This window comes from Poecilia reticulata, chromosome 20 (genome assembly GCF_904066995.2).
Source record: "Poecilia reticulata chromosome 20, P_reticulata-male-v2, whole genome shotgun sequence".
In the NCBI taxonomy this organism is placed as follows: domain Eukaryota; kingdom Metazoa; phylum Chordata; class Actinopteri; order Cyprinodontiformes; family Poeciliidae; genus Poecilia; species Poecilia reticulata.
Window position 1 is genome coordinate 10,369,011 of NC_088849.1, and position 26,559 is coordinate 10,395,569.

Consider the following 26,559-nt stretch of genomic DNA (forward strand, 5'->3'; position numbering starts at 1 on the left):
TGTAATTACTAAATACATAGTTTATTGTAAAAAGAGATGTACCCTTTCATCCAGAAATGATTAACGAACTATGGCAGTTGACAAGTGTCGCTATACGGCGATACAAATAACCACGTAGAACTTAAAATGCTCATCACGTGACCAGGCGTACCACTTCTTTTTAAGTTACCCATGAAGTATGAAAAACCACTTTTAGAAAGACGTTTATTATGCAAAACACCATTTTTTTTGTCCGTTTTTCTGGCACATGCGAGGGGGTTTATAGAGGGGAGGGGGGGCAAATAGGATTCTTATCAAAAATGTTTCGATTCGGGCGACAATCATTTTAGACATGACGCACATCAACACGTCTCTGGATTTATTTTATTTATTATTTTTCCCTTCCAACAGTTCGTTTCTCTTCCAACCACTCAAGGGGTTGAGTTGATTCCAGTGCAAAACTCTGCAATTTGGTTAGCTAAGGAGCTGGCTTCCCTTTAGAGAGTCTCGATAGTCCTCACGGCTTCAACCCGACGCTGGGAATGTTTCTGTGGGGCTCTAAAGCTCGCTTTGCAAGACCCCACCAGGCACTGAACCCCTTTTATAAGCATTTCTCTTTTTTTATTTTTTTACACTTCTTCTTACAGTGCTTCCAGCTAACCGGCAGAGTTCTGGTATTAGATATAAACATCATCCAGCAACTCCCTGAACCACAGTTTAATCATGTCAGCTGCTTGTAAGGCTGATTGGAGGTCAAACCCTGTATGCCCATCCGTGGCTTCGGTATTGATGGTGATGTAGCGCCGTTGCTCAGGCACATGCTTCGGCTCATCTCCTGGAAATTGTGGACCGAGGCGTGGAGACGTCGGAAGCAGTCTTGTCTGTGCGGGGTTCCGCCGAACCAGTGGCGGTAGGGGGGTGTCGGGGGGCCGGGCGGGGGAAGCCCACCTACACGTTTTGCGACAGAAATCTGACTTTCTTTTTCATCAGCAGCCAGCTCCTGACGTCCTTTAACGTAGGGAGTTTCATTTTGTCTTTGTTTTTACTGTAAACATTCAAGAAGATGCCGAAGACCACCAGGAGGCCGCCCCAGATGTACCTGTCAAAAGGCAAGACGAGTTGAAATTGTAAAGGCGGCACGGAGAGAACGCTTACAGGACGCTGATGAATTGTTATTTGAGCGCCTTCTTAAAAATACTATTTTTGTTTTTCTTCTTCTTCCCATGCAGAACCAACAAGAAGTGCTGATCAGAAGTTCACATGCAGTAGACCCCTGCCTATTCACGGTTCTGTATTTGTGGATTTTTCTGTGGGACGAAACTCCAAATTACACGCAGAAAATTGATCTACTTTCAGATTTTATATACAGCGCATATGCAGACTATTTGAAACGAAATTCTATTTGACAGGTTATTGGATGATGTTTGCATTATTAAAGGCGAAGCCACAAGTATTGGAGTCATTTGCAGTCAACTGTGGACCTTAACTTGCTCTTAATTTTGGTTGTTTTACATGGTGGAATGAAGATACAACAAATACTTTCAAGTGGTATCAAAAACGAGTTTGAATTTATAACTGATTTTCTTTAATCCATACAGGGTTAACATTACAGGTCATTTTTTCTGACCTGGACAGACAATGTTAAAAGCAGAGTCTGCTTCCAAAACCGATCAGTAATGGGCATATGCAAACTTCTGACTGGCACAGTGTCTGTTCTGCAGCACTAAATGCAACACTTTTGAAGTGGGGGAAGCAGAAATAAAATAGGCAAAATATAAAAAGTTATAAGAGAAAGAACTGGAAGAATGAAGCTGGCCAGGTTGTACAAGTTTTATTTTTATTTATTTTTTATTAAGATATCCTGACATGCATGTCAAAATTCACAACAAAAAAGCAGCGCCAGAGGTATGAAGAAAATCAGTCCCCTCTGACACAACCGCAGAGTTAAGACGATAAGTCAGAGAGTAAAGGGTGAAGGACAACAATAACAGTAGGGGATAAAAGTCAAGGAGGCCAAATCAAGTTTTCTCCAACAAAGAAGAGATCAGTGGTATCACAATACTCTGGAGCTTAAGCAAAGATTGAAGTGCCAAAAGTGAAAAAGGTGATGGTACTTACTGGAAAGTGAACGGTTTGGTGAAGAACATGAAGGAAAGTATGATGGTCATGGCCTTTCTTCCAGTGGTCACTGGAAAAGAACCAACCAAAAGCAAGGTAGCGTTTACATTTCTACAATAAATCTCAAAAAGATGAAAAAAGTTCAACATAAGTTACTTTCAAACTTGACTTTCAACTGCTGATATAAGCTTTTATTTTATACACATTGGTCCTAAAGAGATAACAGATATGTTTGGGCGGACAAAAAAAAAAAAATATATATTATATATATATATATATATATAATATATAAATGAGTATTATCAATTATTTACAAACTTTTTCCATCTTTTTCCTGCGTAACATATTTCTTGTACACTTCAACTGAAAAGTAACAATACTGTATGAAGAGACCGTTAACCTTTTGCTACAGGTTGCAATAAGCAAATGTCTGGGAAAAAAAAAAAAAATGAAATTATACAATAGCAATTTTGTTTCATGTTCACCAGTCACAATAACTGATAGCTGGTGTGAACACAAGATGACTAAAATTCAAAAATGAATAAAATTGTACTTAAGATCGACAAAAGATCCAGACAACACAATTCAACAAAAAGCTGCCATGTCTTTTTGGACAGTTTCCCAATGAATGATTTTTTTTCTCTGTTAAGCCGTATAACATAATCATTTTCTTTTTCTTTTTTTTTTTTAAACCACAAAAATTGGCATTAAAAACAGTATGTGTTTAACTGTCGTGTTTTATTAAGTAGTAATAAATGTCAATATTTTGTGTTCGGTATGCAACTACAGACAAGAAAAAAAAAAAAATCTCATAAGAGAAAATATTTTCCTGTGTCTCTGACCTGTTACTGCAACCAGGGCGCCAAACAGCTTGATTAAGGCTAGCACAAAGGAGATCCCAAAATAACCCGTTAGAGAGAAGAAGAAGGCATAACCGTACGTCTTAACAGGATGCTGCAAGAGAGAACATAAGTCTTTTCTGAGCCTTCGGGCAGTCTTGTTGGTCTATTAAAAATCAGAAGCTTTTTTCCATTTCCAAAAAGGACGAATCAAAGAGCACAGAGAGACGAACTCAGAATCAGAATGCACGAAAACGTGATTTTATTCGATTAAAAAAAACACACACACACACACAGTAAACAGTCAACCCCATTAACAGTCAAGGATATGTAATAGTCTTACAGGATATTTACCTCTGAGCAGAAAGCCACAGCTGGTCCCAGCCCACCCACACAGAGCAAGCCTCCCAGTATGTAGATGAAACCGATAGAGTACGAGTACAGCACCTGTGAACACACGACTAAACGATGAATCAGTGATGTCACACGTCGGGGCTTAGTATCATCCTTTAGTTGAAACGTTAAGCACAAATGTCGGCCGGGATAAACTTCCCGTGTTTATCTCCAACATGTCAGCAGATCTGCGGGTCAATATGTTCTTGTTTTGATCTCACTGAGAGTCATAGAGACACTCGTTTGGTGATGAGTCTGGCAAAAAATAAATTTTAAGTAAAGGAGACTTTGGGTTAAAACTTGGAAAAAATTGAAATGTTTCTTTTGAATGAAAAAAAAAACACTTTATGAAATGACAAAAAGCACAATTGTTGGTACCGCTGTATTCAAGACTTTGTAAAAATCTACATACAATCACAGCATTTCACAAGGTTGGAGAATAATAAAGAGACAGATCTTTGACTATTCCTCTTTGATTACCCAGAGTCCTCTGTCCTCACTTATGTTTGCCTTTAGCAAGCCCCACAGGGATTAGCTCTGGGAACTGAGACCATCACACTAAAAGGTTGATTTTGATCATGTTTACCCATTTCTGTAGTTACTTGGTCAAAAATGATCACCCGTCCTTAATTTAAAGGTATAGTCCACCAAATTTATACTCAAAATATCCTGGCATTTCAAACATTTCAGGATGCCGTGCTTCCCCAACAAGAACTCAGCTACTTTGACAAACAAAGGCTCACAACATCCTCAGTTGTTGTTTTTTAACTTAGCACGTTGACGTTGGTAGGATGGAAAAGGTTTTATCCAGACATCCCTCCTTAACAGCCGACTGCTTTTGCCTTTTATTGAGTGGCAAGATAAACCTGGCTCTTTATCCAGCTTAGTGCCCGATGGGTAAAAGAATGGGCCTCCGTCATGTCATATTTACACCCCACAAACACAGAAAGCCCTGAATTACTGATTAAAAGTGTCTCAAAACTACGATGAACATCAAACGGTGAAGGACGCATTTAAAACAAAAAACACCTGTTACATGTATTTTAAAGGGAGCATAGCCAATAAGTTTGTTAAGCTTCCCCACCAGACCAATAAAATGTTCAGCATGACATTGTGCTGCGGTAATTAAACAACACAATTACTCTAAGGCTTTTTACTCCTTTGCGCCGACAAATTTGTCACATCTGCATACGTTCTTTACAAGTAATAAGTGAATATATATATATATATATATATATATATATATAAAAAAAACATTTACCATTTCAGAGTTGGAGCCATTGTGGAGCTTCATGGCCTTTTCCTGCACATTTCCAATCACAGCATCTGCACACAGAGCCAGGGAGATGAGCAAAACACCTGCAAAACAAAAACACATATTTACTACAGACGTGTTACATCTAGGTGCTTTTTAAAAAGATATTGGACATAAATGCGATATGCATATTCTGTGAGACACTGATTAGTACTAAATGCTAGTGCTGGCACTGTAGTAAATCATGCAGGTCTCGGAAATAAAGACAAGAAGCTAAAGCAATGCTTAAATAGCATTTTTTTTCTCTCTCTCTAACTTGGTTATACAAATAAGTCAAAGTAAGAGGTATGCTTGAAACCAGTTTATTTGCAGTGAGTGTTGTCCTGAAATGATCAACACCCTATCAAAAAGGCATTGTTGAGACAGCACAGTTCAACTCTATATGGGCTAAAGTGACGGCGTTTGAGGTCGTCTCTGAGAACTGCCCAGGTTTGTGGGTGGTGATGGGATTGATTACCTGTCACATTGAAGTTCGGAGCTACTTTGCTGTCAGCCAGGGTAAACCAGATGAGTCCCAAACTCATGCAGAGAGCAGCAGACACATCAGTGAAGTTATACCGTTTACCTTGAACACACACATAAAAAAAAATAAAATCTCATTGGCACCATGCATGAATGTGTTGTAAAAGTCTAATGAGACACTTTTAAAATATTTATAGTTTGAGAGACCAGGTTCAAACATAACTCAAAAAGTTTTTCTTTTAGTATTTCACATAATTCCAAGTTTTAGGGGATATGCAAAAAAACAATGAAAAAAAAAAACAACAGGAAAGGATAGGAGAAAAACAACAAGATGAAAACAGACTGACGGACGGGTGCCTTAAGGTTGACAAGAGGACGCAGCATCAGGTTAGCTCTGGTCGGCTTTGATTCCCCCCACTTGCCTTTGAAGGGCCTCACATCAGATGCAACCCCGAGAGCCCCTCCCACATCCTTCTCTTCCACTTTCTCTTCTCCTTGCATTCCAAGGGAACAAATGTTTTTTTTTTCTTTTTCGCTCTACCCCTTGAGGGACCCTGGTCCTCACATCTGCTCGTCGAAAGATGAAGGAAGCGGGGCGGGGGCAAAAAGAGGAGCACTAAACTCATCTGATGTTTAGGACATTGGAACCTTGGGAAGGCCAGTGCGGCTGCTGCTGCTGCTGCCGACTGAGCTCTGACGACCGAAGACAACAAAAGGCGGATGAAAAGGATGGAGTGAAATTTGAAAGGTGATAGCTGCTTCAAAAGTTGCCAGCGATCACAGGAACGAGGTGGAAAGTGTCCCTGATAGAAAGTCCACCTGTCTTAGCCGATTACATTTGAACTGTTTTATGTCAAATAAAGACTTGGGAAATGTGGCTATTTACGATTATGCCCATTTATGTTCTGGTTCTTAGGATTTAAAAAAAAATGTTTTAAAAATATTTTTATGAAATTGGAACAGATAAAAAATAAACAAAACAAAAAAATCAAACGAGCACAAAAAAAAATGCAATTATTGAACTATTGCTTATTCAGATTTTCCACATATTTAAATACTGCTAATGTTAAATTCAATGGCACAAAAAATAACTTTATAAACACAAACTGATTTATAACGAAGTGCTTCAATGACACAGACAAAACTTCAAAGTATATCTAAATGATGAAAACCGTTTCTAAGAGTAGCTAACCTTGTATAAAAACTCCTCCGATCATGACTGGGATGAGTTTGCAGCACTTGAAGATGACCTGGGTGGGGTAGTTCAAGTAGCCTAAAGAGGTATTGGATAGTCCCATAGTTCCTACTGTTAGAAATGCAATCATCATGTAGGTCTTCCCTGGTATCCTAGACAAGGAGACCGAGAAAGACGGTGAAAAAAAGAGATAACATGGAAATGAAAACAGATTAAGACCCTATCTAGAAAACATTTTCTATGCACATGTTTTTTCCCCCCCTCTTTAAAAATAAAATAGTCTTATCCTCCGAAGTCCAAGAGAAAACTCTGTAATGAGATGCACTAATATTAGGCGGCAACACAAAATTCAAAAGAATAAAATCCAGCGAATTCATAAATGATTTCAATAAAGTACAGACACTCCTCAAACAATTGTATGTTGTGTTTTCTTCGACACCGTTTGGCTCATCAGGTGGTAAGTTTTTCAGTTTACATTTGAAATTAAATAACATATTCTATAAAAATAGCTCCACAGTTGCTATGGTTTCATGTATAAAGTCCGTAATCACTGCAAAAACAGTTCATTTTATATAGACAACAGTTGAAAAAACAGTTTTAATGACAAAAGCGTATAATTATTTGCATATATTGCTAATGGAAAAATTATTCACAAATATCTGCTCAGGGTAGAATTAATCAGTTCTAAACTGATCATGCAATCAGCTATATTACATTTTTAATTTGAGATCGTCAAATTAGATTCTGAATCCATAAAACAACCCAAAACAACAACAACAAAAACAAACAGTAAAATAGCCATGTAATTTAATATCAGTAGGAAGCTGTGGTTGTTACAGTCTTGATTGCAAGGCTTACGACTCATACATATTTTGTTTTTTCACTCTGTCAACAAATTATTTCATGGAAAATTCTTAAATTAAATGACAAAATCTAGAGGTACCTTCTGCGTTTGTCTTGCGTGAACTGAAGCTCAACGAGTCCAAACATGGAATAAAAGCCAAACTGCACCAAAGTGAGGTACCAACCAAAAGGTTTGAATCCTTCCACAGAAAATATTAATTCCTACGGGGTAAGGACACATACAGAAATGAATGCAGAGTACTACCAGAGTAAATCAGAACACACTCAAACACGAAAACCTAAGAGTAAACGGCGGCATGGATAGTTTTCATCGAACGTTTCTTTCTTCTTCCCCCCCCCCACTTGTATTACCTGCAAATATCCATAGATAAGGTAAAAGAGGAAGACTCCAGCCACACAGATGAGGAACTGTGTTGGGGCACTTAAGCTGCTGAGGTTGATTCCCAGAACCCTCAGCTCCTCCACAGACTTGATGTGAGGCGACATCACTTCTGTTGACGACGGAATGGAGATGGAGATGTGCTTCCGCGAACTGTTGTAACCCACCACGCCATACTTGGTGCTCATTGTGTCCGTGGCAACTGGAATCTGTGAGAACAACAAAAAAACACACAGGAAGGGTGTGAACAGTCAGCCACAAAATCAATGTTTAAACAGCAAGAGGTAGATGTCAATTCTCTCTCTGATAAATATATCATATTCTCATATAAGGGCGTCACAATCAGGATTCTTGTTGCCGATATTGATCTGTATCATTTAAGAATAGATATTTAATTAAACTAAGAGGCAACCTGATCAATGTCATGCATATGCAGTAGTTTAAACACACTGCAACCCATCCATAGTGGCCTACATCAGTATTATGATTCTGTAGCTTTTGACAAAAGATGTAGAACGTGTTTTTCTTGCCAGTGACAGACATTTCTTTCCCCGTCACACCAGTTTTTGCAGGTCAGTCAAATACACTAGGGTTAACCAGATGGTTCAAAACAACATATAAAGCTACATTTTTTAATAACACACTCCTGTGCTACTAGAAAAGTAGCATGTTGATACCAGCTATTGATAATTTGACTCATATTTCAGTGTTGTCCTAGTTAAAACGTTCGATAAACATTGCTTCCTCACTGAAAAACCTTATTGCTTTCTTCTTTCAAATGCACTACTACTCTCCCAGTGCCTGGTGTAGTAAAGGTTTAGTTTCAGCCACAATTCTGGAAACAAAAAGGAAGTAAACATGTGTTTTTCGTGCAGCTCCACTGCAAAATTTTAACAGATCACACAATTCTTTCTGATAAAAATGTAATTTTATTATCTAGATACATTTCAAATGCAGTGGTTTTTAAGACAAAGCAGAGAATGTACCTAGTTGTAGTCACAAACCCTTCATCAAAAAAATTGCTGATCTGAAACCACAACGGTCCCCGATCTGAACTGCCATTTAAAACTGGCCAAGTTGTATGAATATTTAACTTGACTGACGCATAAAGTAGCTACGTGTTCTGAATAAGACATTTTGGATGGGCTACAGCATCCCAGACAGACCAAAATAAAGCATGTCAACTGTCTGCGTTCAATAAACTAGGAATTAAATGACCAACAATAGCTGCAGCTTTCTGTGTTATCCTATCAAAGTTATTACAAACAAGAATTACTTCAACAATAGCTCTTCGTTGCCGGTTAAGTTAGCTTTAAAAGCGAACTGCTTACCTTCAGTAACACTTCCGGGAGTCTTTAAGCGTGTATTTCCTCCCTTTCAGAGGCAATGTTTATGGGAATCATTGCCCTGTCCGTACAATCTTCATCGTTTATGTAGTCTAGAGCGTTTCATTATTCCGATTTCAAGTGACAAACAGTACAAATGCGAAGGTAAACGTGTTAGCCAGCTAAAACCTGCTAGCCTGCACTGACTTCAGTGGCAGGAGCAGCCAACAACTTCCGCCGAACTCTGAACTCGAACGCTATTGGTCAACAGAGACGCGCTGATGCAGGTGCAGAAAAATTAAACTACGCGACACATTAATTTAGTCAGAAAACGAAAAAGAGATAGTGTTTTGAGAGGAATTAAACAATACGTTGTTTAATAAAACAATGTATTTTAGATGCAGCGGAAACAGTCAGGCTGCATAGCAGGTGGACTCACCTGTTTGGAAGAATCCATGTGAACTTGGTATGTTGCCGTTTCCTGTTTCACCACTAACGTGGTACTATATATATATAAAAAAAGAAAACAAATACCAGGGTATCCGGTTAATCCGGTTACCTGACAATTTCCTGCAGCCATAATATGCTACGTAAATATACGTAGCATATTGAAAATTTTATTATAACAATTCAACTCAATTAATCTGAAACGTAAATTAAGTTGAAAAAGTTAAACTCGTGTATTATTGATTCATCACTGGTCGAGTGACACATTTCGAGTGTTTATTTGCATCACTGTGGCTTACTGCAATTGGAAACGACAAGAAAATGAGCATGTTTTTGTTCTTTCTCCGGTTCAACACACCTGAATCAAATAATGGTTAATTAGCAGGCCTCTGGAGAACTGTGACTGTTGGAGCAGAGACACCTAAAATGGCAGGACAGGAGCTGGACATCCATGGCTTTTTACATTTGTGCAGACAACAAATGACTTAAAATTTTCCACCAGAAACATCTCCACATGGAGGGAAAGTCTCAAGTTCACATAATAAACTCATAATATTAAAAAAAATGGAAGCGAATCTATATGTAATCAATGCCAACTTTTTTGATTTATATCAACATGTTATGTTTTATTTTTCTTAGCTGGACCTAAATGAATCTGAATGAGTACACACTACCGAGTCTGAAAACGATTACTAGTAGGAGGGAGACTAACTACTACAGCAGTAGTCATAAGTGCTGTGTTAACTGCTTTGTGAGTTTGCTTAATGTTTGGAGGACTTTCTTGATTTGATTGGCTGACTTTGTTTAAAGTTTACTTTCTATGTACGTGATGACAGCTTTCTTGAATGCACACAGGTTGTGTTCAAGGAGTCTGAAAGTTTAATCTTAAGGATTATGCCTTTCTAATGATTATTATACATTTTGTCAGGTTTCAAATTAAAAAGAAAATTAGATGTTGCACGACTTGTCACAATTTAAGTCTTTCCAAACAGTCATTATAGGTGGAGGTGGCTCCAATAGCAGCCTGTGCTGCAGCAGGTTAGAAGAAGCCTCTGACAGAACACAACCCATTATCATATTGCTATTATATCTTGATCAGTCAGGGGGAAGACTTAAAAAGATGTTTGAATATTTTGTAATATTTGTTGCAATTAAGTGATAGCAAATTATTAAAAATACAACATATACATCTCGCAAAGAAAAATATATTTTGTGTTATATTAACCCTCAATAACACATTCTTTCAAGTAGGTTTTTAGATGATCAATTGCATTAGATAGTTCAGCTGTAATGCATAACAGTATGCTCCATTTAAATCATATTTTGAAACAAACATGATTTTTTTTAATAGTCAGATAGACAAAGTAGCAAGTTATCACATTTTTTGACTGCACATTTCTGTATTGAAATGCTTTCAAGCCACTGAAAACATTTGAGACAAAATGTGTATGTGAGTTGTGTATCACACCCACAACTTTGTATTGTTTCTGTCTTGCTGTAGTTCTAGCTGCTGTTTTCCTTCCATTCCCACAATCTTTCGAGGCTCCTTTCTTGTTTCACCTTAAGTCGTCATTTTGTTTCTTGCCAGCTCTCCTCTGTCTTCGCCCGGCTTCCACGTGCTCATGAACTTTCCTTCCCATTGCGCTTTTACTCTCCCCTCCCCTTATTACATTAATTCTTTCTCAGCGTTCTCCATTGCTTCCCCTGTCTCTTGGCCATCTCATATCCCCGCCGCTCCCTCTTTGGCTTCCCCACTATAAGGCATGAAACTCTGTCTGGCCCATTCGTTGCCCTCCTCCCTCCGCTGTCCCCCCACCCCACCCCCCTCTCTACAGCGTCCAGTCTCAAATCGCTCACTCTGCCTGCCTTAGTTTTTCACTCACTCTCACGCTCCCCCTGTCCTCTCTCCCCAGCCAGAGGTTAATACACTCCAGGATGGCATTATTTCCTCCCCGGCCCTCCGACAATATAAAAATTCAGAATGGACAGCTCAATCCCTCTTCCATCTCAGATTTGATTGTAATGGTATTGCCTCCTGTCCCTGGGAGGCCCCTGCTGCCTCGCCAACCCAGCCTTTATGACACTAAATGGCCCGGCTACAATTTTTCCATCTATTCAAAAAATTCTGTTAATAACTCATTTGGAATGAGCCGTCCAGACTCCGTGGACCGACTGCAGCCAGGGCTCTCACCTCTCGGCTCACAGGGGCTGCAATATACAAAAAAGGATGCAGGGCTGAATGGCAAATGCATTGGTTAATTAATCTCTCTGAATTTACAGCCCTCTTTTCCCCAAATGCCCCGTGCACTCCAACTGACAGTCCCAAAGAGACAACATTTTCATATTTACAACCTTTCATGGAGAAAGTGCTCAGCGGTGCACAGTGGCGGCTGGAGCTGGTCGGACCACTTTTCCTTCCGCCTTGTCCAACTTTACAAGTGCAGCCATTCATCATGCATGATGGATTTATGTAATAAAACCCATTTTCCTTTTCCATACCACCCTATTAAATAATAAAATAATTATTTATTGATTATTCAAAAAGGTACATATGTGTGGGTAATGACTTTTGAGCATGCTACCGGACCTTCAATAAATAAAGCAGACGGGGGTGGGGGGTTTAGGGGAAGGAGAAATAAAGTAGAAAAACGGGGATAGAGGAAATAAGAGATGAAGGGATATGACTTTTGAACCAGTAAAATCTGGATCCAATTCTGGACTCTTGGAAAACAGATCAGGAAAGACGTTATTGGATTTTCAACAGCCTTGTATAAGAATGCAACTTATAATGTGTTTTTACACAGCAAGAAGACAACTAGGTTAGAGGCCTGAACAAAATCAAGATTTAAATTCCAACTTTTCTTTTGACAAAAAAAAATATTAACACTTGTCATGGCATGATCTCTTTATTTCCCCCAAGACTAGCAATTGTTTTATTTTTATTTATTTTTTTATTTTTCATATATATTCACAGAACAGTTTGCTGGTCACCTAAACTGACTGACTGAAATCTTATTATTATTATTATTATTATTATTATTATTATTATTAGCCTGTTACCTGTAAGTAGTCGGATCTTTTTTCATTAAGCACTGCTTATTTAAGTAATACTGGGCCCAGGTAACAAACACACTCTTCAGTTTTGAAGTTGTTACTTCAGGACACAGTCAAGGTTAGGTATTTTTAGTATGAGTGAGGCGTCTTTAAAATCATGTCAGTGGAAGTAGAAAAGGTGTATCTGTTTTATAAGAAGCTATTTTTTTAATCTAGACTTTGAAAAGGGTGTCTTGTAGCTTCTTAACTTTTCTGTACTTTTTCAGTTGTGGTTCTTGTTGTTTCAGGGGGAAAAACAACAAACATCAGGAATGAAAAGCATCCATCTGCCATAGGATATCAGTCAGTACCCTCCGTTAGGTCATTTTAATGATGGGCAAATGTAGCTGGAGCAAATTTCAGCAGGTAACGGGAAAGGTGAACATATTGCAGAAAAGTTGCTCTGTTGTATTTTTTTGAGCCTTCAACCTCTGTCTGTTATGAAAACTGTTGGATCACCAGGGAATAGTTAGTGATTCAAACCAAGCTTCCTGTTCTAATCACTAACACGAACTATAAGTTTGTCTTTATATTTCAGATGGTCCGTCTACACAATGACACATCTACACATCCTCTCCTATAATGAAAATGGAGTTAGCGAGGCAGAATGGCTAGAAAAATATTTAAATTGCTTTTGATTATCGTTCTTACAAATTAAATCTTAAATACAAAAAAATTGCATTGAAGACCAGAAAACAAGAAAGGACGTATTTTCTTCAGACAGACTCCTGAAGTGTTTAATTCTGAACTTTTTGTTGCCAAAAAAAAAAATTCTTCTGTGGGTTTTATGAGCTCTCCAGCAGGGTGACGATGATGACATTTGTTTATTCTTGCTTTAATCTCCTTTCCAAGAAAATACACTTCTACTCCTGTAATCATGCTGCCCTTAACTTCATCCATCCTAATAGTGGTTAATCACTGTCTGTATCGTAGAAAGCTCCAGCCGTGGATCATTTCAAAAGAGACACTTTAATGTCAGCCAGATATTGCGTTGAGGGTTTCTTAATAACCCATTTGTGTTTGGTCTTATCCTCGGCTAAAGTGCACTCACTCTCCGTTGTCTTTTTCCCGTCTTGTCTCAAGCCTCCTGCATGCTACAGAAAACAGATGCTATCTTGGCTATATTACTTCTCAAAGCAGTCATATCCTCTCCCATGTTATTTTCTTTGATCTGCTAGGCTTGCTGCCCTTACATTTTTCTTCCTCCCCTCTCCTCCTCTCACACCCTCAGACCCCCACACAGACACACAAACCCCCTCCCGCTTCTTCGTTCTCCTCTTCTTCATTTTCGCTTCCATACTCTACCCTCTTTTCCTGAGAGCAGGCGGAGGAGCCACAGTGGTTTCTGGTGGCTGTGGATGTCTGAAATTCAGGCCATCGATTCTGCTCTGAATTTTATATTTTTAAACCATCAGAATTAGGTTGGGCACATGTTAACCTATGTGACATTAATTCTAAAAGTAGTTAATTTTCTTGCTTAAAATATGTACTGTTGATACTCTTAATTAAATTACTCTCTCTATCCTGGTTATATGGATTTTTATATTTGGCACAAACAGGTCACATCCTGCAAATAGCTAGTTTACGTTCTTGTAATACTGCTATAATGTATGTTAAACTTTTAAAAAACATGGGCAGTCCTATCTGAAAAGAGTGATTTTTCTTTTTTTCTTCTTCAGAGTCACTGTAGAATTAGAGTAGGAAAATACTTTGTGAAAGCCTCCGAAACAAAACAAAATAATGTGCGTTGCGAGTCTACGATCAAAATATACCATAAAACATGTTAAAAAACACAAATAGCATGGTGTAATTTAAAGTAAATGTAAAAATAAAAGCACAATCTCAAAGATCTGTAATAACAGAGCACATCTTAAAACTCGTTAAAGATACTTCTGAGCTAGCTTCCTAAATATCAGTGGGTAGTGTGTTCTGTTATATTACAAAACCTTCTCAAAGCTGTTTTGGGGAACTTTTAGCTATTTGGGTGTAGATGACCACATTGTTGTACGGGGTATAATCAGAAACAGAATTTGTGACGCAATTTGGTACCGGATCATTACGAGCTTCTTCGAATGAAAGAACGAGGATTTTAAAATCACTGAAAGTAACAGAAAGCTAATCCACAACACCACAATGTTCTCTCCTTTTGGCTCCGGAAGCTACAGAGTTTTGAAATAGTTTGTTTGGCAAGTCCTGACAAAGAATTAAGTAAAATAAAATGAGCATAACCAACATAAACCTCACTGTGGATGAAGGTTCACCCATGCAGGTGTAATATGATGCCTCAGTTGAAAAGACAGGCACGCTGAATACTGTGGTTAAGTTTATTCAGAGAAGTCAGAAGAAGTGAAAGCAGACACTGGAGACCAGGGAATCTTTGACTTTCTTATGAGCAGCCAGGAGGGGGAAGCATCCCTCTTTGCAAGTATGCCTCGAATAAAAGGAAAGTAATTAAGCAAACAATTTCTCAGGAATTGTGCGTCTGCTTATCCCATCTACCATGCTCGTGCTCCAATACATCCAGACAGAAAACTGTGGGGTGGCTGGTGGTGCTGGGAGCGGAGTGGGGGGGGATTGTTTTTGTCTCCTCAGAATGACTGTAAATGACACACATGTTTCATTGCCCATTCATTTAACCTGTGCTGTGCTTATGGAGAGAAAGGGATTTCGAAACAAATTACGTAGTGTCATTTAATTAAGAGTTTGGCTGTGAGCAGTAATCCTGTTTTTCCTCATAACCTTTAACTACTTAATGGATTTGAGAAGCTATTACCTTTCAAGATTTCTGTTTTTAATTATTTGGCGTATTGTCACCGATATGAAATGTCAATCACACACCAGGATTAATGCTACAGTTTATGACTCAATATTATTTACTTATGATGCCGGATGATTCGGTTCGCAGGTACGCCAAAAAAAAAGGGGGGAAAAAAAAGAAACCCACTTGGTGGCCTAGTTGAATTTTCGTGTTCTTTAATCTCCATCCATCCTTTTACTAATATAGCCTAATTCTAATTCCATGAGAGGCCATTATTTACATAGATATTATAACAGGAAGCCATGGTAAATCTCACAGTAATATTAGAAGTGTGCCTTTGTGAATCTCAGATTGGATTATAATAATGACTCAGTTTTAATATGTACAAACTCGATTTATAGTTTTCCTCTTTTGCTGTTTATACTGTAGGTGTGCATATGTAAAAATATAATTTATGTCGTGCATATGTGTGTGTGTGTTTGGATAAAGTCAGCTGCAGAGGAACTCAGCTCTCAGCCTCATCATTTTTTGGCTTCGCTGTGAAAGTAGCAGGCAGAGTTTGTTTAGTTCCCCCCGGAGGACATTGCAGTTCCCCTGCCAACAGACAGACTGTGACTCCAGTCCTGACTGCGTACATGAATATCACCTTAAATACACGAGCCTTGCAAGGAAGGCATGATTTATTTTGCCAGGCGCTCACGGACTGCGAGGGCATGTGTCCAGATCTAAATCACAGCTGCTCCTGTGACAGCGCTCGGCATGCCCGTAAAATACGGATGTATTTTGAATTCCTAAGTAGATCAAAAATATATCTATTAGGAGACCCTGATATAGCTACTCTGAAAGTCGATAGTTTCACTTTTGTTAATGTCTAGGAACACACCTCGAGCACTTTAAATATTCACCGATTTATTCAAATTGCTGTTTTCACCCAGGTTTGACACGGCTCTTATGCTGCCGCGCTGGCTCCTCAGACCCCCACCCCCAGCCCCCCTGCACACCAGCCCCCCATGGCACGGGGCATGTAATCATCCTGAAAGTCTCTCTGGGTGTCTGCACTCTCATAAAGCAGGAAAATGGATCGTGTGGCCCAGGAAGGTAAAATGAAAGAAAAGGAGAATGAAATTACAGACCTGGCTGACTGCACAAATCATGCATATCATGTTTTATGGCTTGCCAGAAGAATTCAACACCTGTGGATCACCGTAGCTGTAATTGTACGTGAACGCACACAGGGATGGAGGTGGGAGGAGAGCTGTGGTTTGGGAATGTGTGTGCGTTTGTGTGATCCGCAGGTATGTTTTTGTTGGCAATGGCTGGATTTTGCAGAGACAGAGGTCGGGTGATAAAAAGAAAGTTACGGGAACGCCTGTTGTTCACTTCTTCAGCACATCCTGGGTGAGCCACCCGCAGCCCACACGGCTCGCTCACAGAGGCTTCATTTACCATTGTAATTACCCTGTTTATTTACCCTACATGCTTTTGGTGGTAAAACGGGGGCCAATCCATCAGATCAGGACAATTTGGCTCGGCTTAGGCTTTGCCATTTACTTTAATTAAATGAGGCAATCAGTGTATCATAAATCACAGTTGGTGTGACCACTGGCTCTGTTTGAACCTGGTCTTCTTTAAAGCTGACACAGCTTGTGCTGAAGCTTAAGGTTGACACTCAGACTTAACCTGAGGACAATCTTATGTCCCAATCCCACTTAAGGCTCCGGCTGGTTCCTGGTAACAACATATACCAAGGTTTCAAAAAGGAAAATCTTCCACCACAGTTACTATAATCTAAGTCCATTTAATGAGACGGCTGAGAAAGTTTTAGTGAGTGTAGTTTCCCCTGGGGCCTGACAATATGCCTGATAAACATATCATGATTTAAGCATTTAAATTCAATTGATATCAGTAATGTATATATATATATTTTGCTCCAAGTAGCTAAAACGCTGCCAAACTGGTGATGCAACCTTTTCTGTGTTGTCCACAATTTCCTCTTCAGTTGTACTTGTTTGCTTCCTTCGCTCCACGGCGGCGTTGTTTCTTTTAAGGAGCTATGAGGCCCGATGGCAAAACCTGAAACCGCTTCTGCACAAGTTACTCAACAGGTTGTTGCTAGGTAACTAAAAAGTGAGTGAGTTGATGCCAACAACCTTTTTTTAGCTGGCTATGAGAGGCTGAGGAGCTAAAGCCTCTCCTGTACCTACATCTCCCAGAATGCTACACGGTTCTGGATCAGAGTTCAGTGAAATTATTGGACATTGCATTGGACATACTATCTATTAATATTGATCACATGTCTATTGCGACATATATTAATAATTTATTGTCTAGCACTAGTTATATGGAACATGAGTGTATTATATTGCCCCTCCCTAACTTGTTGCTGCGCCCTACAAATTAGCTGTCTGAAAGAAGGTTCTACAGTTTCCTCTCGTTTACAAAAAGGACAACACTTAAAAATATTTCTGGTCCTGAAAAGCAAAAACTATGAGGATGTGAAAACTAAAGGAGCGCCACCTATTGTCTGTGAGAGCAAAGAGCAATTGTCTCGCAGTCAAAGTTGTAGCTTCTATTTCAGCTTCTTCTGTCACATGTTCGCTTGCCCTTTGGCAAGACGCTTGGGTACAGTTCACCTGCTGAACTCTGGTTTAGGCATGTGTTCCTGCTGTGAGTGTGGCTGGGTGAATATTTGTCCAGTGTAAAAATATGAAAAAGAATTTGCAACTTTGTTTTTCAGTGTATGTATTCATTTAAAAAACAGTTATACATAACATTAACGCAAGTAAATAAGAAATTGTTCCAGAATTAGTTGGAATGGTTGTGGCTGTTAGGTTTTACTTTAAAGGAATTAGGTTATTGCTTTTTGTTTTACATTTTTGAATTTATCCCATCAAATCATGGTATTTTTTCTCAAGTTTATCACACTGCGCGACCTGATTATATCTATTTAACTTTATCAAACACATTTGCAGTAAGAGGGGAAAAAAATAAAACCTCCTCCAAATATCTTCTCAAACTTCTCCCAAAGTTTGCCTCCAAGAGTTCAAAAGGCACCAACAGATCAATAGATGAAATATAAATAAATCTGAAATTTCAAATAAGACGAATGCGCTACAGATTGAAGTGTCTCCACTGCTCTCCTCTCTCCTCTATGCTGTGGATGCTTGAGTCAAATTGATTACACCACTCCATCTGCATCATGACTGGCCTCCTCCTGTGTTTGCCGCCTCTGCCTACAGCACAGAGTTAGTGTACAATTACATATAGTTTAATATATCTGCCTGAGCACCTTTAAATAAGCATCACAAGTCCACAAGGTGATTTGTCTTGCAGCCCCATTACTCCATTGTACATCTTGATAGCCAGGGATCGCTCCTAGCTATGTTTAAGCATTAAATAGTGTATTATTATTTCACATAAATCAAGCTGAGATGTGAGGGGGGTATTCATAAATTTTGCATTTCTCACAGACAGTGTTTTAAAGTCGCTCTCTCCCTCCCTCTTCCTCTCCCACCTCCCTGAATTTGGGGACTAAAGCAATTGTGCTCCCTGCGCATGATAGTACATTAAAGAAGGGCATACCATGGAGGTATATTCAAAACAACATGTAATGCAGACAGATTAAGTTTGAGTTGCTTTAACACATTCATCATTGCACTGTTTTCATAATAAGTAGCCTTGTTTTGTGCAGGCTTTTTTTTTTATCCCCCAAGTCAGCGAGATGCACACATGAACACTGTATTGTTATTGTCATGAATAATGGGAGAAAATACTAATAAAGCCCATTTATCATAATATATTTCTAGTTAGCCGTGGCTACTGAATCTTTTATCTGTGCTCAACAAGAGGAGGAAATTAAATTTAAAGGTGAATGTTTGCCGTCAGCCGCTTTGTTTCCCTGAATCCCCCGAACCCACCAAACCACTGGTTATTAGTCGTGTGTTTGTGCGAAACGTCTACTCAGGAAATGACTTCACTCAGGAAACTTGATGTCAGCTTCGCACACCAGCATAAGAAGTGCCAGGAATACAGCGAGGCCGACAACGCGTTCCTCTCCCAGCTCACCCACCGCTTCAGTGTAAAGGTATACAGAAAGTGACAAAGGAGGAAATTGGAGCTGGAGCTGTTTTGGTTTCTGCAAGGACACCTTGCACATTCGCTTCAGTTTCATGTTTTTGTTCTGGAGTTCTGATTGGTTCTGACACTCGTCGAGGAACTGCAGGGCTCGAGGTGAAACCTGCGGATTTATTTGGGACTTTTGACGGTGTTAAATTGTATGAAAATACCATGAAATTATGGCAAGAATTTTGATCAAATATATATATATATATATATATATATATATATATATATACATATATAAAAATTAATTGATTTTGATCAATTAATTCAAAATTGATCAAAATCAATTTTGAATATATATATATATATATATATATATATATATAATTATTTATTTTTTTTCTTGGTTGTTTTTACCACATTTATTATACTCAAAAATATTTTCAGCAATTTTAACTGTTTTTTTTAAACTAACAAAAAAGAAAGGCTTCCTCCCACTTTAGAGGTTTAAAGAAAAAAAAAAGAAACCTTAAAACCTTTAAAATCAAAAGTGCTTAGACTTGAAGTAAGATACATTCCTACTTAGCATAGTGTCAATCACTGAGTTGGATCCAACATGTTAAAATTTCATGTCATTTTCTGCAACATATATTCAGTTATCTTTGCAGGTAATGTTATGTTTTAAGAACTTGCTCTATAATTTCAGAAGACAAAAAAAGTTATAAAATATGCTAAAATCTTAATTTTTACTTTTATATTATATTTAAGAAGCTACACTTGTCTAAAATAATTTGTAATCCCAATTATACCTGGATTAATATGAGATTTTTATAGTATGATGACCTACAGGGGATCTTCCCTGCCCACAGCCATCACCATCTAAAATAATGCTTTAATAAAATAAGTTAAAGCAACAATTAATTTCTCTTCGGGATCAATATAGTATTTTTTAATTTAAATTTCAATTGAAATACCACAAAAAGTGTAAAATAAAAATTTCTACTTTTGTTTGCAGTAGAAAAGCAATAAGCTTCTGTTAAAATTATTGAAATCAAGCAACTTATGAACAACCACAAACATCCTCTTCTGTCACAAACACAGTGTCTTCAGTCAGAGGCTTCTGCAAATTTGCTGTACTGCAGACTGCTAAAGGAGATCCTTCCTCCTCACAGCCATCATCTTTCACAACAAATCTTTGAAGAATCTTGAATCAGTATGAGTTGCATTTAATTTCCCTTTGTGGTCTATTAAATATTTTTTTAATTGAATTACACGGCCTTTAGGCTGCAGGAATGGAATACCTCAACATTTGAGCAGCTTTGATGCTATAATTACCAGTATACCTTTATACTGGCAATTGTTGCATGGCTAATAGAAATAATAAATACATTGTTAAAGGCTGCTGACACAACACAATTCCCTGATAGCCAAGCTAAATGTATAATAAAAATAGCTTAAACTGTTTAAATAATCCAAAAGCGGCATCAGTTTTGGTTTTTGTGATTTCATGCTCACATAGCACCAATACACCATAATTAAAGCTAATTTGCACTTTTAAAACATGCTTGTCATATTCAGCACATGATAATTATATGACCTCCTGGCTTGGGGGCTTCACTGCTGTGAGAAAGTGAAAAAAGGAGAAAAAAAAAATACCTTGTTAAAGTCACTGAAAATTGGAAATTGACTCAATGCCAGGACAGTAAGTTGAGGATTTGCAGGGAGCGAAGGAGAAAAAAAAAAGTCTTTGAACTAGTTTTTGCTTGCAGAAAATATCGCTCCTGGGTTGATATTCTTTCTGAAATGTTTCATGGTGATGAGAATTAAGAAATGAAGCTGCATTGCCAAACTGTTCAGTGAAAGGACGGTCCATACCCACAGGTATCCCGTTTCTGTGACATCATCATTTGTTAAATTTTACAACTTCATATTTATTTGAACCTTTTACGTTCATGGCATTTTCATTGATTAGTGTCTTTGTTCCATTAGAAATGATTTACTATTATGTTAGTCAGATCTACATGAAGCTACGTGTAAATCTCTTTCTTTGCCTTCATTTCTGGGAAGAACACGTCTTTTGAAGTCAACATGTGCAGGCTGGCTGCATGTTTCCTTCTCATTGCACTCCCAGAAACCTCTCTTGTCGTCATTTTTTTTTTCCTTTTTGTCACGATTGCTCAACTTTCTTCGGTTCTCGCACACACACGCACGCACACACACGCACGCACACACACAGCAAACACTAGAAACAACACCTAGGAGGATAAATGCTCAGTTAAACAGAATAAACATAATCCAGACATGCTCCAGTCCTTCTGTGTCTGTTCTGGCCAACTCACACAGGGATCCATGATTCCACCAAGAGAGATTAGACGTCCTTTGTCAGATAAAACTTGATCCGCAGCTCCTGAGATAAACGGGAGCTTAATCAAACATCAGATAATCAGGACTGGTTTCACTGCCTCTTTGTTGTCAAATGACAGAAGGCCTGTCACAGGTTAAATATTGGCGTTTTGCAAATGTAAGCTTTCGTGTATCATCACTCTCTCATAATTAGTTTAATCACTAACCACACTTTTTAAAAAAAATGTATTTATTTATTTTTTTAAAGACGGCAGATGCCACTCCCACCTCCTCCACTATGCCTGCGTTTCCTTTAAATTCTCTGCCTTCTCATGCCATAACAACCCCCACCTCTCTGCCTGTCTATCATCCAACCAAAGGTGCTCTGGGTGGGGCAGGATTTCCATCTTTTGAAGTGAACTTGTCATGTGAGATCTCCATCACCAGACGCTCAGTGCAATCACCAGCACAAGATTAATTGTTTGCGGTGAACCACTTCAAACATTTTTTTTTTCTTAGACAGCGCGTTATAGGATGAGCTATTGCAAGGCCCGTCATCATCATCATCATCATCTGTACACACACCTGTGCATTCTGAGTGATAAATGTATATTTGGTCACATTTTTGTGTGACATAGAAAAATACATCCTGTCATATGCACGGTAATACACACATCATATGACTTGCAAATCACAAAAAAGAAGTAAATTCTATTTAAAGAAGAAACTGCGCGCGTTCTGAAACGTACGTAATAAATTTGCACCGACATGATGTGACCCACCTCTCTCCTCGCACATGTACGACTCCAAACAGACTGCAGCAACACAACATTAAGCGCATTTTCCCTTCTTTGTTATCTCCTGCTTCCGTTTTGCCCTTTGGTTAAACATTCTTTTGGCATGCATGATCCCATTTAACTTTGATTTCCTCCTTTTCCAGGACGGCATCCTCGATGGTTCCAATTTCCAGCCCATTCCCCAATTTTCAACCCCAATGACAGACAACACACACTGGAACGGCTGTTCAGCCGGGGAAGGGACTCGGTAAGTGATGATTTTTTTTTTCTTTTTTCTTTTTTTAATCCTGTCTGAGATAAAAAGGCGAGTTTGCAGCAGATAAGGACTTGCCCGAGTGGAGAGCAGGAAGCTTAGAGATAGTTTGAATGTGGCAGGTTTGGGAAAACACTGCAGCAGAGGGGGAAATGAATGAATGAATGTAAATGTTTATCCAATAATGCAGACTTTTTTTTTTATTCATTCATTTTAAACAAAAATCATTTGAGGGTTTTTTTTAATTAGAAAACATAATTTATTCAGTTTATAAAACCATAACTACTTCTGTGAAGTTCTGTAAAGGCTAAAAAAACAAATCTATTTTTTTGCATTTGAAACAATTTTGCATAAAATGTTATTTCATGTAAAATTTAATGACTATAACTTTAACTTAATTAACAAATATTCACAAAAAATGTTAATTGCTTATTTTTAGAGATATTTTGAGCCGCTGAAAATCAAAATTATATTTCAGTTGTTGCTGTGACTGTGTCTCACATGAAAGGGGCAGCTCATTGTAGGACTTCAAGTGGTTTCTACGTAATTCCCTATAACCTACGTTATGAAGCCATATGGATCCTAAAAACCTCTTTTCAGCACAATTTAACTAGGAGCGAACCTGCAAATTCATTCTTTCTGTGTCTCTCTGCAACTCCGTCATAAAGCAGAGCACCTCATTTCCATATCAATCGGATTAGTTCCAAGACCAGGGAAGTAGGAGTAATGTAAGTAAGCGTACAAATTTAAATATAGGACATCAAAAACATTGTTAGGGATTCATTTATTTTTGAAGCAGCCCTGGCTCCCGGTGCCTCTCTGTGAAGATGAGATGAAAATGCATCTCCTTAATTTTATTTCCATTTTATTTTGAAAAGCGCAGTAGTGCTTTAACACTACACAGGCATCACAGGATCCCGATGCTGTTATGTGCTTAACCTCCTTTGTAAAATGAGTATGTCACATTAAGCACTGGTGGAAAATGCAACAGAGAACAGGGCAACTGCATCTTCCACTGCTCGTGCTTTAATGTGGTTCTGATTTGATATATCTTCCAGGTTTTGATATCGTGTGACCGTAACGTGTATTTTATTACCAAGATTACTGATCTGCTTTATTGACATGAATCAATTGAAATTCAAAGAGGAAATAAGTTTTGGAAAAAAGAAATATTTAAAACTTTTCCAAACTATTGGAAAAGTGGATTTATTTGTAAAATGTATTATAACTAAATTCAAATGTCAAAAATCAAGACGGTAAAGATTGAGTAAAACAATAAAAATTAATAAAAAAATTTAAAAAAAATTCTAACTTGAATGCACCGTTATTTTGTATTTATTTATTTTTTACACAAATGAACAATTGTTTGGAAGCCATGCAAGACCTGTTTAGATGAGAAGAGATTGTGAGGTCAGAGTGTGCGAATGAGTCACAAAGAGATTATTCAGCAGTCTGGCCGTTGACAGATCAGCGCAGTCAGAACCTCCCTGTCTGGATGCAGAAATAGATGGATGCCTGCCTGTTGCCTCTTCAACCCTTTATGACTTAGTCTGTGTCTCTGTAATTGAAAAACTAGCTCGACTGTGTTGTCTTGGGATTTGTCCTTTTATAATACGGCTTCAAAACAGGAAAACCAATAGTGGGAATAGACCCCCAAATGTAATTAATTTTGCGGGGGCGGGGAAGGGTAGGAACGGGGGCTGGGGGGGGGGGGGTATTATTGCAGGAGGAAGAATTCTAATCAGTTGCAGATTCCTTCCTGTTTGGTTAGCGTGACCGTGGCCAATTACCAGTGAACTCTGTGTTACAGTTTCACTTCCTGCGCTACCCAAAAGGAGGGACACAGACCGGCGATGCAGAGCCTGCTCGGACAGGGGGGGAAAGGAGAGACGGGAGATAGAAGAAGAAAGACGAAACAAGATGCAACCTGATGGGGCTCCAGAAAAGCAAACAAAATAGATGACAAGAAACAAGAAGAAAAAACAAAACAAAATAGTGGTTGAAATCTCCAGCTTGATCTAAGGTGCAGAGACGTGAAGGCACACAGGTCCTTTATCCAGCTAATATAAGACGCAACATGTGGTTTCACAAAGGAAATGAAAGGATTTCTGACCTGACTTTCTTGTGCCGGCTGAGTTGTTCTCAGGTAAACTGCGGCACAACAGACTGAACTCAAGTCACAAATGCAATAACACATAACTCAATCACTGCAGCGATGTTATCAAAAGACACAATTTGGCAATGCTGGTTTCCCCTAAATCAAATCAAACTGCAGGACTGAACAACTGAATTAACAATTGCCAAGATACACCTGAATTCACACGGAGTGTTCTTTGTTTTCTTTTTTTTTTTATCGGTGTGCTGTAACTGTGCTGCCCTGGAAATTGTCCACATTTTTTTTTTGTGTGTTAAACATCCAGAGTCAGGGATTTATATACTGTTGTGACAAGAGGTTTAAAACTAACGATGTGCCAAGAAACCATCTAGTGACCTGGTTCAATTTGAGAAGCCATGTCAGGTGTGCAGCTGGTTGGAAACTTTCAGTGAACACAACACACCGAAGTACCAACAGGAGGCACAAACAACAATAATCTTTACTGTGGGCGTTGCCACTGAAAGAAGACTAAAAGTTCAGTATTTGTAGAAAAACAAAAGGTGCAAGAGGCTATTTAAAAGGAAAAGGAAGACGTGTCAGCTGGTAATTTCGGTGGCATATAATGAAGCTTTCACAGATAACAGGAAGGTTTAACAGAGAAAAAGTACGTTTCTATATCTTTTTGAGCTTTTAACTTGTCTAACAATCCTAAGCGTATGGTAAGGAACTACATTCTTTTGGGAATACACTCAGAAATAGTGGTGTTGATGCTAACATTTTAGCATACTAACATATTAGCATGTTAGCATGCTAACAAAGAAAACATAGGATTTTAATGACTGATTGAAATGACAACTCTGTCTAATGATGCACAGTCTTAACATGTCTTAGACTGCTTTTCAGATGTAGTCTTTGTGAATGTTTACTGATTTCCGCATCTATAAATCTTATTAAAAAATGTAGATTTGTTGACTATGTAGACATTGTCAGTTCCTCAGAAGTTTCAAGTCGAGCTCTGTTACAACCCGTCTTGCCGAAAGGCTTCGCTTTAGCTTGATCCCACTCCTCTGTTCTTTACTATATCCGTTTCCATATTTTCCCAAAGGTAGTTTTTTTTTACATGTTACTCTCTCTTTACTATTAATGCTTAGCTTTAGATTTACAGTAGGGTGCTGGTATTCTACAAAAAGTCTTCCCAGTGGGATATTCATTTATTTATTTTTCAGTGTTTAGTTGAGTGTTTGGTTGTGCGTTTAGATGCAATACTTTCGATAGCTGACAATTACATTACGTGCCCAACAACAGAAGGATTTGTTTGCTTTTTCTAGACAGGTCCCTCAATATATGTTACCACAGCTTCCAGGAGTGTCTTGGATTTCATTGTTGATAATGGAAATGCATGCATGGAGTCGTACAGACGTATAAATGTCATGACTGATAAGATCAAATTCCCTTTTCTAGTAAAATCCAAGAAATCTGTTCTGTGTTAGCCAACAGATGACATGACATTTATTACCATTTTCCAGCACAGTTGCAAGCGTCTCACGAGGCCGGCTACTGAAGCGGTTACACACACAGTAAACTGCTTAGAAGATGTTCAAGGGAATGATGCGCAGAACTGGCAATATGAATGTGAATTCCCTTGGAAGGCAACTTTGCACGCACACACATGCTTAGAGGAGAACATGAGAAATGGGCAAAGAGCCACACTATTCAATGTGAACTGGAGGGTCCAAGTCGCTAAACTAATCCTCGTACCACAAGATCCCACTTTCAGCCAAGTCTTTTGCTGCAGCTGCCTGGGATCATTTCACAAACACAAGGTATTCCTGGAAGAATTGA

The 26,559-nt window shown here is 38.5% G+C and overlaps 1 protein-coding gene and 1 long non-coding RNA gene across 3 annotated transcripts; one reads left to right on the forward strand and one right to left on the reverse strand.

The window, feature by feature from the left end:
* On the reverse strand, window positions 1–9,452 carry slc35b3 (solute carrier family 35 member B3). 2 transcript variants are annotated; one of them, XM_008438693.3, is made up of 10 exons: window positions 9,309–9,452; window positions 7,517–7,753; window positions 7,245–7,366; window positions 6,299–6,453; window positions 5,102–5,209; window positions 4,591–4,688; window positions 3,291–3,383; window positions 2,940–3,051; window positions 2,098–2,167; window positions 1–1,078 (listed from the first exon to the last, which is right to left on the reverse strand). In XM_008438693.3, exons 1-10 carry the CDS (start codon window positions 9,447–9,449, stop codon window positions 928–930), a joined length of 1,287 nt encoding a protein of 428 aa, XP_008436915.2. In that variant the 5' UTR covers window positions 9,450–9,452; the 3' UTR covers window positions 1–927. The 2 variants fall into 2 exon arrangements, with proteins under 2 accessions (XP_008436915.2, XP_008436916.1); XM_008438694.2 differs by lacking the exon at window positions 9,309–9,452 and adding an exon at window positions 8,876–9,086.
* On the forward strand, window positions 9,205–26,077 carry LOC103482505 (uncharacterized). The gene is made up of 4 exons (XR_536484.2): window positions 9,205–9,335; window positions 16,103–16,265; window positions 22,513–22,616; window positions 24,433–26,077. It is a non-coding gene; the product is annotated as an uncharacterized LOC103482505 (long non-coding RNA).
* Window positions 26,078–26,559: the final 482 nt, after the last annotated feature.